Source organism: Rhinoderma darwinii, chromosome 10, assembly GCF_050947455.1.
Source record: "Rhinoderma darwinii isolate aRhiDar2 chromosome 10, aRhiDar2.hap1, whole genome shotgun sequence".
Taxonomy (NCBI): Eukaryota; Metazoa; Chordata; class Amphibia; order Anura; family Rhinodermatidae; genus Rhinoderma; species Rhinoderma darwinii.
Window position 1 is genome coordinate 25,229,422 of NC_134696.1, and position 12,831 is coordinate 25,242,252.

The window sequence follows — 12,831 nt, forward strand, 5'->3', positions numbered from 1 at the left end:
AGCATTCATTACTGTTCTATTGAGTAAACCTGACAGATCCATTATATATAAAAGGGGCAAAAAAATAAATCCTGATGGATCCATGAAATGGATCATAAGGAATCCATCATGAAATCTGTAAAAATGGATGCCAGATCGTGACTAGAGCCTAAACTGGACAAGCCCTTTAAATAAACCCACGCTATATTGGTTTTCAGTACTGCAGAGTTTCCGCTGTAATGTATATGGGGCCCTGCCATTAACACAGCTTACAAAGTTAAAAAACACAAACCAGTACATTAATATATAGCCCCCCCCCCATGATGCTCTTGAATCATGACTACTGCAGCCCAACCCCCGCACAGACTACAGACCCCACTGCCCATGTACATTATTATATTGACAGTCACACAGTAGATGAGAAGCTTAGCCATCTAGCTTAGCCCTTCCCTTAGGCCCCATGCACACAGCCGTGCCCGTAATCACGGCCCGCGATTGCGGGTACGACCACCCGCCCGCATTTCCGCAAAGTATGGGAGCACGGCCCGTAAAATGCAAAAGAACGGACATGTTCCATAATTTTTCCGTAGCGATACGGAAAGGTGTCCGGGGCCAATAGAACTGAATGGGTTCACGGTCCGTATCACGGTCAGCAATTACGGAGAATTATTACGGTCGTGTGCATGGGACCTTACTCTCCTGGTCCCATAGGCAATAGTGGTGATCCGAAGAAAACAAACAACACCGCCAGCCACAAGGACCCAATTACATTGACAACCAGTGATCCTATAACAGTGCCAGTCACGGTGCCCCAAAACAGTGGCAGTCACAATGACCTAATAACAGTGACAGTCACAATGACCTAATAACAGTGACAGTCACAATGACCTAATAACAGTGACAGTCAATGTACCCCCATAACAGTGCCAGCCATAAGGACCTAATTACAGTGATAACCAAAATGATCCCATAACAGTGCCAGTCACGGCCCCCCCATAACAGTTCCAGTGACTTTGACCGTAGGCAGTCAGAACATCCTGGGGATCGTAGTTTTTTTTAATAACTGGCATACAATATATTGACTATTAGGATACAGATAAACTCTGGATTTGAAAAGAAAGTCTGCTGTGCTGATCCAACCTAAGGCTGAGTTCACATGTTGCAGATTTTGTTGCATATTCCAAGAGGAACTCACCCTTTGCATTGCAAAAGGTAAAATCAATGTTGAAAATCCATGACATGTGAACTCAGTCTTCACTAAATGAGGCTGACTCAAACCTGGAGTGGTTGCCCATAGCAACCAATCAGATCAGTGCTTTCTTTTTTTCAACTTGCCTTGGAAATATGAGTGCTGTATTCTTATTGGTTGCTAGGGAAACCAGTGTCCTTCTATATCTAGTCTAGGTTTTTATGCAAGAGGAGCATGACCTCTGACTGCCTAACCTCAATATATAATATCCGCAGACTCCGCCCCATCTACAGAAGCAGCACTGACACATACACACAAATGCTCCCAGCTTTCCACAAGTCACGTGATCACGCATCTATTCCCTTACGTCACGTAAAGGGAATCCATTTTTAGTACTGGCAAGAGTAGTAAACGAGAGTCAAATGCACGGCATAAACGATAAAAATTCATCGAAATTTTCACATTTACAAAAAAGATTAGCTATTCGCCTCCGGTGAAATGAATTCTTGTAGAAAAAAAACCGGAATAAATATACCGTCGCCATTATTAAAGATGGCCGCCGGGGTTTCAGCGCTCCCATCAGTCTGTCGTTCAGCTGTTTTGTAACATGCTTGAGTTTTATAACTTGTAACAGAGCAGAGCGCATTGGAGAACGGCTGCAGGACGGGGAACATGGAGGGCGCCCACAATCAGCACGTCTCTACAGGTAAATGTGGTGCTTAAAAGATGTGCCCTCTGTTAGACATACATACATACATACATACATACATACATACATACATACATACATACATACATACATGGCAGAGTACATATAGCAAAACCTACAAAGATGATTGCCAGAATCAGGCTATGTACGTCTTTGATGTGCATTTATTATTATTTTTTAATTATCGGGTGAGTCGGTGTGTCTGGTGTAACTTCTTAATTTTGTTTTTATTAAAAATTTAGTTTTACTTTGTTAGATGCAGCTGCTCTGTGTTCCCTATACAGAGTAGTGGTATGTATCCCTAAGCCCCTGTTTACACACTTTTTTTTTATTACGCTGAAACCGCTTCCGAATCAGCAGCAAAAAATGGCCAAAATTGCCTCCCATTGATGTCAAGGAGGGTTTTTTTTTTCCCCCGGGCGCTTTTAGCAGCCCGTGGTTTTTGCAGTGCATTTTTTTGCCCGCGGCCCTTGCATTAGCTTCCATGTCCGCAGGCGAAAAACGCTGCAAAAACCATGGCAAAAAAGCACAGGCAGGTCAAAATCCTGAAGGAATTCTGAGGCAGATTTTTTTCTGCCAGCAAATAAACAGTGTGAACAGGGCCTAAATCCTGTTCCCGTCATGTCGGTGGGACTGACTGGTTCAGTGAATGCAGGATCCACCTGTTCGTAACCTAGAAGTGATCGTTTTACAGGTGGATCCTGCGTGACCCACTGACACTGGACCCGTCCGGTCTGTGGGACTGACGGATTCAGGTCATAGCGATATAGAATACAGAGCAGCTGTAGCTCAAAAAGTAAAACCATTTTTTTAATGAAAACGAATTATAAAGTTACACCAAATGCACTGACCTTCTTATAAAAAAAACAAACAAACAGCCCCTCAAAGGGACCAAATTTAAATTAAGTCATTGCAAAGTTATCGAACGTTTAGGATTAATGAACACGTCCAGGGTACGGATATGCCACCAGTAGGCTACGGGGCTGTACTGTACCTCTGTATACGCACATCTTGGTCGAATTCCTTCAGGAATTTTTAGGCAGGTATTGAACTTGCCCGTTTTTTGCCCTCGCCCATTGTATCTAATGCAAGGACCACAGGCAAAAAAATCGCAGCGAAAAACGCTTTTGTGGTGGGGGGGCTTGTTCTTGTAGGGGTTTGTTACCCCTATACCACTGATGTACATATGTATTATGGTATGGTAATATACATGGCAGCCCTGTATGTATGAACAGAGTTACGGTGTACCATAAGTTGAACTATTTTATTGGATTTGTTATAGATATGAAGTATTAACGTTTTTTTTTTTGTTTTTTTCCAAGTGAGTCTCGTTGAAAGTAGTTCAAAGCCCTCGGGGGTCCATCTTGTGAGCACCTATCAGACTAATCGTATAGGAGATCCCTCCAACCTTGTGGAACTTGCTCAACAGGTGCAAAAGGTTAGTATTTTAGGCAGTAACATTATGCAATGAAAATACAAAATCTAAAGTTAGGGACCCACGTAGCGGCCGTTAAATCGTTAACGTTATTGCAGGTAAAAAGCAGCCTGCACGGACAGTAACAATCACTTAATAACCACGCCGACATGGTAAAACCGTTTGGCGGCTCAGAGCTTGGCCACGCTGCAGCACCACCTGGGGGTCGCTATGTGTCCGTGTCCTAAGACCTTGTTTGTAACGTTTAGGGTATGTGCACACACACTAATTACGTCCGTAATTGACGGACGTATTTCGGCTGCAAGTCCCGGACCGAACACAGTGCAGGGAGCCGGGCTCCTAGCATCATACTTATGTACGATGCTAGGAGTCCCTGCCTCGCTGCAGGACCACTGTCACGTACTGAAAACATGATTACAGTACGGGACAGTTGTCCTGCAGCGAGGCAGGGACTCCTAGCATCGTACATCACTATGATGCTAGGAGCCCGGCTCCCTGCACTGTGTTCGGTCCGGTACTTGCGGCCGAAATACGTCCGTCAATTACGGACGTAATTAGTGTGTGTGCACATACCCTTATGCTGCAGAAAATATTATCGTTGTCAGCAGCACATCGCTCTGTGTCAACCGGGAGACGCGCTGCTGACATGATATCGGGACGAGCGATCGTAGTAATGATCGCTCGTCCCCATACGTAGCTCCTTGTGAAAGGACCAAACGAGCGCCGATTAACAAGCTCTTGTTGATCGGCGCTCGTTTAAAGAGCCCACGTCGGGCCGTGTAAGAGGCCCCTTAGGTCTTATTCACACAAGCGTGTGCGATTTGCGTGCACAAATAAGGGCTGTTTTTCATACATATGACTGTCCGTGTTGCGTCAGTGTGATTTCCGTTTGTCGTCCGTTATTCTGGCCCGTGTTTCTCCTCTAATCCCTTCCTGGCTTTTACTTAATTTTTTTTCTTTGCATTTTTTTTACCATTTAATGCGTGGAAAACGGACAACACACGGATGTCGTCCGTGTGCCGTCCGTGTTTTTCATGCCCCCGTAGACTTCAATGGGCGCATCTGATCCGCAAACGCAGACCAAAATCGGACAAGCGGTGAGTTTCACGCAATGGACACATGCACTGTGAGAAAACACGGATGTGTGAATACTCCCATTGAATTGCATTGGTCAGTTATTTGAACGGCCAGCACGCCGTCATGAAATACGTTAGTGTGAATAAAGGCCTAAGGAGAGGAGATAAAAGCCGATCAGCTGCAGGTGGGCCCAGTACTCCGACACCACAACTCCCACAGATCTAAACCTCTGACAGATTTGCGCGGATCGCTGCTCCTCGTATGACCAGCCTCTCTCTGTTTGCCTCCATTTTCATGCAGATTCATGACCCTTTTATTGTTGAAATGAACACCTCTCGTTTATTACATGTTAAATACTTTGTCATCTGAAAATAACTTTTTTTTTTTTTTTTTTCCAATAGGCAGATGATTTCATAAGGGCCAATGCCTGTAATAGGTTAACAGTCATAGCGGAGCAGATCAGAATGTTGCAGGAGCAAGCAAGGAAGGTAAGTGTTAAAGAGACATTAAACTTTACTTGGGGTAGGAACGCACTAGGCGGAAACACTGCAACGGAATTGATAATGGATGACATTTGAACAAGTCTCATCCACACACAGTGGAAAATATCCGCCAAAAGAAACGAAACTTTCATAAATTTTCCTGCGGTTTATGAAGCCGCAGCATGTCAACTTATGCTGCTGAATCGCTGCTGTTCTGTTGCGGGGTTTCCCCATTGAATAGGAAGGTAAAACACGCAACACAGAGCTATGTGCTGCGACTTTTGCGGTGGAAACACTGCAATTCCGCAAATGGGGGGGGGGGGGGGGGGTATTTTTAATTTGAAATTAATAACAAAAAGTTCATACTTCCCACCGGCCGTAGCGCTAGCAATGTGATCCTTTCTTCTGAGTGCAGCACGGCCTTCTGGGATGAAGTCCATCAAAGGCTGCAGCTGTCTCATGGCCTACATAGTCATCCTAGGAGGCCGGGCTATGCGCAGAAGAGGGACACTTTGTTGAAGTCTAAATTTTTTTTAATTGCTGCAGGTTTGCCACAGCAGACACGCCGCCCGAAAAACCGCACCACAACTTGGTGCATTTTTTTGGCCGCAATTTCCAGCGTGTACACCGTGTTGTTTTATTCACACTTGTCCATGATTTATGTCCGCTTTCATGAAATAGATGGGGCTGAGCTGCAATACCACTCACAACCTGTAGACAGGTGTGGCGTTGTTTTTGTAAACAAGCAGCTGTATTTTTACTGTACAACCCGAGCTCAGGGATTCTGCATGGGTTAGCAATGGTCAGAAGATGTGATGTTCAGCTAAGAATCCAGTACAAAGTCTGTATAATTCCTGCAGGTATTAGAAGAAGCCAAGAGAGATGCTGAACTGCACCATGCGGCCTGTAATGTTGTGAAGAAACCAGGGAATATTTATTACCTCTATGAACGGGAAAGTGGCCAGAGATATTTCTCCATTCTCTCTCCGAAGGTAATTCTTAGTGACTGCCCTTCTGGTCCGGTTTCTTTTGATCTTCTATTGTCGACCACTTACTTCAGTTTATATCATATAAGGGAAATACATGAATTACCATTGGGTCTCATCTCTGATGCACTCACTACGGGTGCATCTGCTAAAGGGGTCCCTGAGGTGCTAGTTGGAGACTGACATAAGGTGTGTCGTGCTATATGTAAATCCTGGGCTCTTCTTGGTCGGGGTTCTTGATCAATCAGAAAAGCCAAGACCGTATGACACGTTTTCGGCCTCAAACGGTTCTAAGAGGTGGGGCACTGCCAACACGTGAGCCCCCTCGCTGCTTCTAACTGGCTCACCCACAGATGTAACGCACCAACATTTATCCTGTACCTCATTGCAGCCCCTCTTAACACTTTAAGGACTCCCTCGGACTCTCCTTTCTTAGGACATTGTGAAGAGGCCCCCATTTTAAAGATGGGCCGCAGATTTCTTTTAACAAGTAATGTGCCCATACACGCCAGATGGGCCTGATGATTTTGGCGGAACCGGCCAACTATTTAATGTCTATGGGAGTCTCTTGGAGGTCTCTCCTGACTGCAGTTGTCAGGGGGGGGGGGGGGGCTGAGGAGGATCGGGTATTATATATTTCAACATGCCCGATCCTTTTTCTGCGGGAGATAAATCTCTGCAGAAATTGTCTCGCCACTGAAATAAACATGCATGCTGGGCTGAGCGTGCATCTGGGGGAGCCCAGAGGAATAGCTGTTGGCTATGTAAGGTGTATGGGCAGCTTATGATGCCCATGATCCCGTCCTGCCTAACATTAGCGGGAGCAAAGTGGAATCCTTCTGCGGGTTGGTTGAGGTATTTTTTAGCTATATCGATAATATCATGGAGGATTTTCAAGTTCAGTAACTCTTTATTTGCATCCTCTGTAGGACTGGGGTCCAAGCTGTCCTCATGAATTTCTCGCGGCTTACAAACTACAACATGACATGTCCTGGACTCCCTACGAGAACATTGAGAAGCGAGATGCTGAAATTAACATCATCGATAAATTACTGAACGAGCAGATTGCACTTCCTTCCAGTTCAGAGCCCAACTTTAGAGGCCTGACAAACTAATGTGGTTCTTACAAATCTGTATGTATCCAAGTGGCTGTACTCCGGGAACAGATGTCGGTGTCCTGTGCACCTAGTCATCTATGGGATCCAGTGCTCTGCTTTAAATGGGACCGGCTGTGTTTTACTGAGAGGTCTATGTCTTTAAATTGTTTAAACTATGGTGGTGATTGCGGAGATCATGATTCTATTTTATATTCTGTTCATTTTAATGTTCTACTTGTCTCTGGCAGGCATGTAAACATAAAACATTTTTATTGTATTTGCCGATATTTTTATTTGGGTTTATATCTCAGATGATATTTGATTATTTTGTTTGCCCGTTTACCCAGTTACACAGGTATATCAATGGCTGCATGCCAAGATGGGACGGTGGTCATATCTGAATGTACGCCTTGCATAGCACCCACCTGCACCCTTGTTCCAGGAGGCTTGAGAGGGTGCACAGACTTTGTATTTTAGAGGGTTTACAAAGGCATGGGGGAGAGAAGTTTCTAAAGGCCCCTCCAAAGGGGCAATGATCGGGAAACAAGTAGCCAATAAACAAGTAAACGCTCGTTCATCGGCTGATTGGCTCGTTAATGCAGTTCAAAATATTATCGTTGACGGCAGCGCGTCTCCCTGTGTAAACGGGACGCGCTGCTGACGTGATGGAAATGTATGGGGACGAGCGATCAGAGTAACGAGCGCTCGCCCCCATACACAGCTCCTTGTCTCATTGATCGGCGCTCGTTTACACGGCCCATATCGGGACATGTAAGAAGAAATTAACCCTCCGATCCCCCCTACCTTCAATAAATTAAAAACATGAGTTTTTTGTGCCATTTTTCTTGAATTACAACGTCTCTAAATGAATTGGGCATTTATCTTCCCTTAGCTGCCTTACTAATCAGATTTTTGTTGAATTTTTTTACAGTGCAGTTTCTAAAACTGTAGCGTACTTTATATAGTAAGACCAGATTCAGACGTATTACATTGACAATATTTCAGCGCTACACACTTCGGTTTGCGAGGCTGCACTATATCCTGACTAGTTCTACTAAACGGGACTTAGATCACCATAAAGTTCACAGGTTATCGAAGTTTGGTTCATTGCTTTGCCAATGGAATCGAAAACAAAACTATACATGTCAAGGCATAAAGGTTAAATATTCCACAAGAAAATATAGTCTTTAATTGAAATACCAACCAGGATTTTAAAATGTCTACAGTCACACTATAAATTATACAACATATGATTTTCTTACTGCTTTTTTTTAATTTACAGTAACTAGGTTGGATCTATGTGGACAGATACATTTTGTCAGATTATACTCCTACACTCCATGTTCAGTTTTAGTGGCCTGTGTTGGCCATTGCCAATTCTGTGAGTAGATGTACAAGACCATCAAAAACCATGGCAGCAGGGAGCCGCAACCTTCAGCACTCGAGCTTTTGTAGTACTACAGGTTACAGCGTGTCCGGACAGTCTTCGGCTGGGTTCCCACGTAGCGTAAACGGAATTTCCACAACGGAATTCTATGTGGAAATTTCGCTGCGTTTACAGTAGCAGCAAAGCAGATGAGATTTAGAATCATGCCCGTGCTGTGGAAAAAAAACCTGCAACTTAAAAGTTAAATTGACCGGCGGTGCGGAATTTAATTCCGCAGCATGTCAATTCATGCCGCGTATTTGTTCATTTTCCGTTGCAGGTTTTCCCCGTTGAATTCAATGGGGATGCAAAATCTGCAACAGAAAGACAAGCGTTGCATCTTCACTGCGTTTACCCCGCAAAAATCGCAACGCCGGAAGAAAAAAATAAATAAATGAACATACTTACCCAGAACGCACGCCTTCATGCAGTCTGGCCTCCTGGGATGATGTTGCGTCCCAAGTGACCGCTGCAGTGGCACATGGCCTGAAACGTCAACCAGGGAGGCTGGAGCGGATGTCAGAGGAGGGAGGGGGTAAGTATGAACCGCTTTCTTACGCAGCGGAGTTTCCGGTCAAAAAAATAGCACCACAATGTGGTGTGATTTTTCTTCGGATGGAATGTCCTGCGGGTTCCAGGTCGGACGCGCTGCGTGATTTTTACGCAGTGTATCCGTCCCGTTGGAACCCAGCCTTCGGATGGAAAAATGAAGCCTTTGGCTGTCAGGGCATCCTGGGAGTTGTAGTTTCTCAACCGCTGAAGTTTGCTGACCCCTGGCTTATGTACACACCAATAGGCTACTGTATTAAATGATATAGTACCGGACTAATCACACCTAAAAGTGAACACCTTTATGTATACAAGTCTTTAAAGTGTGTAGATATGGAATCTATAAAATAGACATACACTTGTAAAAAATCTGCAGCAGATTTTAGGCATGCTGGGAATTTTCAAATCCGCTGCATGCCGTGTTGCAGAAATTCCACAGATCTTCCATGTTCCTGTCCATGCGCTCATCATAGTCTTAGGGCTTATCTAATGTTGTATTATAATGGCTGGCCGGTGGTCCCAGTTATAGCCTTATTTCTGGCTAAGAATATGAACTGATCTCATGTTACTGACATGTTTCTACTTAACTCTATAAGGCTACACAGTCTTCAAATTCATTGCTTGTTTTTCTTATGGTAATCCAATAATTCATAGTTAAATGGTTTACCCACTAAGAATATCATCTATCCACAGGATAGGTGAGCAACATATAATCATTGGGACCCCCACCGATCACTAGAATGGAGGTCTCGATGCTCCTCCTATTACTGCTCACTGTTCCATTGCAGTAAAGAGGAGCTTGAATGGAGGGGGAAGGGGAGGGGGAAGGGGGGGTCATGCATGTGCCATTCCATGTTTATGGGGCTGATGGAAATAGAGACTGGACCCCTGTTTTAGGGTAAGTCAAAACCCAGTGGTCCTCACATGGTTGCGACGCGGCCAACGACTGCGTTGGCACCATGTTTGGTGCAAAATTGTACAGCCATAAAGGGTGTATTAATTAATAACCGCTTGATTTTTGCAGGTAAAGGGCTGTTTTACTAGCAATAACGCGCAGCCATTAACAAGCCAGTGGGCAGCCGAACCGAACATGGTGGTGCAGTTGTTGGCTGTTTCGTGACCGTTTCAGGACTGCTCCATTTGGACTTACCCTTAGTGATCAGTGGGGCCCCCAGTGATCATACATTTATCACCTATCATGTGGAACATTTTTAGTCATGCCTGGATTCAATGACAACATAGGACATATGTAACAGATACAACCAGTCATGTAACGTGATTGTAGTCCCATTTCTGCGTGATGCCCCATCCTGCTCCAACTGATGTCGCCTTGTCTGCGGCTGTCACTCAAATGACATCACTTCCTGTCTGAGTGACTCCAGTCTTGTTCACTAACAGACCCAACTGTAGTGGTCACAGGCTCGTGTAGGAGCCTAGTAGAGAATGGTGCAAGAAGGCATTATGGAAGATGGCTCCCAGGCTATGTTGGATTGCAGATACGTGCATAGGGTGAGAGATATCGTTAAGAGTGAGGCCCCATGCACATGACCATGAAATTGCCCTTAATTAAGGGCCTATTTGTTTCTACGGCCGACGGACACATTCCTGCATATTTACGTGAAGGTGTCGGGGCGTTGAAACTTGCCGAAAAGAATAGGACATGTCCTATATTTTTTTTCATTTTAATGGGAGCACGGCCCATAAATACAGACGGCCATGTCCATAATTACGGGCACGGTCGTATGCATGGAGCCTTAAAGTTAGTTTTTTTTGTCTAGGAATTGGGCTTTAAAGGGGTTGTCCGGGCACAAAGCTGTTATTCATGCGGATGACCTATCCGCAGAATAGGTAATCAATGTATGATCGGTGGGGGTCTGACACCAGGACCCCACACCGATCAGCTGCTTCCGGATATCCGCGCCAGGAGCAGATGGCTTCGGTCAAAGTAGAGTGGCTGTGCTGCAGGTCTGCTCCTATTCAACTGAGCAGCAGAACGGCCACTATACAGAGTAAGAACCACCTGCTTCCGCCACTGAACACCGCAGAACATCTGCGCCCGGGGGCAGCTGATCGGTGCAGGATCTGGGTGTCGGCCCTCCACAGATCATATATCGATGACCTATCCTCTGGATAAGTTATCAGTATGAGAAAACGGTCCCTTGCCCAGACAAGCCCTTTAAAAGTCCCGTCAACTAAAATTCAATTTTCTTATTCTGAATAATTTTACTTTAGGCCCAAAAGTTAATTCTGCACCACGTATGTCAGAACCTATTTTGAAGAAATAGTTATCACTGATCTTACTCCACCCGGCTTATACACACATATATATATTTATTTTTAGGTGGTATTTGGACCGGAAACCACATTATCATGTTTTCAATGCCATTGCTAAGACAGATGAAATGTCAAACGTTCACAGGCTATGCTATAAATGTCTGATAGGTGCTGATCCTAGAGGTCGGACCCACACCTATATGGAGAATGAATGGAGAGGTGGCAGCGTTCGCTTGCGTTGCTGTCTCTGTGAGGGTATGTGCACGCGATAATGACAATTACGGCTGAAATTACGGAGCTGTTTTCAGGAGAAAACAGCTCCTGAATTTCAGATGTAATTGCTCGTACTCGCGTTTTGTGGGGCGTCAATTACGGCCGTAATTTGGAGCTGTTCTTCTTTGAAGTCAATGAAAAACGGCTCCAATTGCGTCCCAAGAAGTGTCCGGCACTTCTTTGATGACGCTGTTATTTTACGCGCCGTCTTTTGACAGCGACGCGTAAAATGACAGGTCGTCGGCACAGAACATCGGCAAACCCATTGAAATGAATGGGCAGATGTTTGCCGACGTATTTGAGCCGTGATTTCAGACGTAATTCGAGGCGTAAAACGCCTTTTTTACGCCTGAAAATAGGTCGTGTCAACCCAGCCTAACTCCCATAGATGTGAATGGAGGGAGCCACACAAATGCGCAGCCCCTTCTCTGTCGACTCTCCACATAGGTGCTGATCCTAGAGGTGGGGTCTGCACCCATCATACATCTTGTAAACATGTCATACATTTTTGCAATGAGAATCCCCCCCTTTACAGGAGCTTTCCAGTTTCTAAGAATTTGCTTTTATGAGCCCAATATAAAACAAAATCTTCTCCATAATCTCAAATTACCGCTCCCCCGTCTGTTCTTTACTACCTGGCTTGATTATTTTTCTCCATAAGGACGTTCTCACCTGGCTGCAGAAGTAAACAAGGACCGATCGTTAGGACAGCGGAGAAACTGCAATTTTTTGTTTAGGCAATTGACAGCCTGTCGAACATGGTGCTGGTGCGGCTATTAACCGCATGGCGGCGGGGTCAGTGCCACTTTGTGTGGCCTTATCCTTAGTGGATGCAATTAGTTAAACTCTCAGGGTATGTGCACACACAAACTCAATGGAAAACAGCTCCTGATTTTCAGACGTTTTTTAAGACACTCACGTTTTTCGCGGCCGTGTTTGGAGCTGTTTTTCTATAAAATCTATGAAAAATGGCTCCAAAAATGGCTGAAGTAACATGCACTTCTTTTTCGCAGTTTTTTTTTTACGCGGCTGTTTTGAAAAACGGCCACGAAAAAAACGTCCCTTCGGAACAGAGCGCCGTTTTTCCCCTTGAAATCAATAGGCAGATGTTTGGAGGCGTTCTGCTTCCGATTTTTCAGCCGTTTTTCAGGAAGTTTACGGCCAGAAAAACGGTTGAAAACACTTTGTGTGAACATACCCTCATAAGGATTGATAGAGATGTCTAAAAACCTGCAGGACGGCAATTAAATCCACACCTTAAACAAAACCGACCACCATTATGTATAGAAATGAGGTGTTTGGTGGGAGCCTTATACTGTAGAGATGATTTAGATGCCCCTGTGTCGGGCCGTGAC

The 12,831-nt window shown here is 44.8% G+C and overlaps 1 protein-coding gene across 1 annotated transcript; it reads left to right on the forward strand.

The window, feature by feature from the left end:
• The first annotated feature begins 1,639 nt into the window (after positions 1–1,639).
• Positions 1,640–7,529, forward strand: C10H1orf50 (chromosome 10 C1orf50 homolog). The gene is made up of 5 exons (XM_075840773.1): positions 1,640–1,874; positions 3,200–3,315; positions 4,791–4,877; positions 5,732–5,863; positions 6,787–7,529. Exons 1-5 carry the CDS (start codon positions 1,841–1,843, stop codon positions 6,970–6,972), a joined length of 555 nt encoding a protein of 184 aa, XP_075696888.1. The 5' UTR covers positions 1,640–1,840; the 3' UTR covers positions 6,973–7,529.
• Positions 7,530–12,831: the final 5,302 nt, after the last annotated feature.

Excerpts from the sequence above, each read along its gene's own strand:
- C10H1orf50 (XM_075840773.1), top strand. The coding sequence starts at position 1,841 with ATGGAGGGCGCCCACAATCAGCACGTCTCTACAG. Across the intron at positions 3,316-4,790 it reads TTGCTCAACAGGTGCAAAAG|GCAGATGATTTCATAAGGGC; the intron begins GTTAGTATTTTA and ends TTTTTCCAATAG. Across the intron at positions 4,878-5,731 it reads TGCAGGAGCAAGCAAGGAAG|GTATTAGAAGAAGCCAAGAG; the intron begins GTAAGTGTTAAA and ends TAATTCCTGCAG.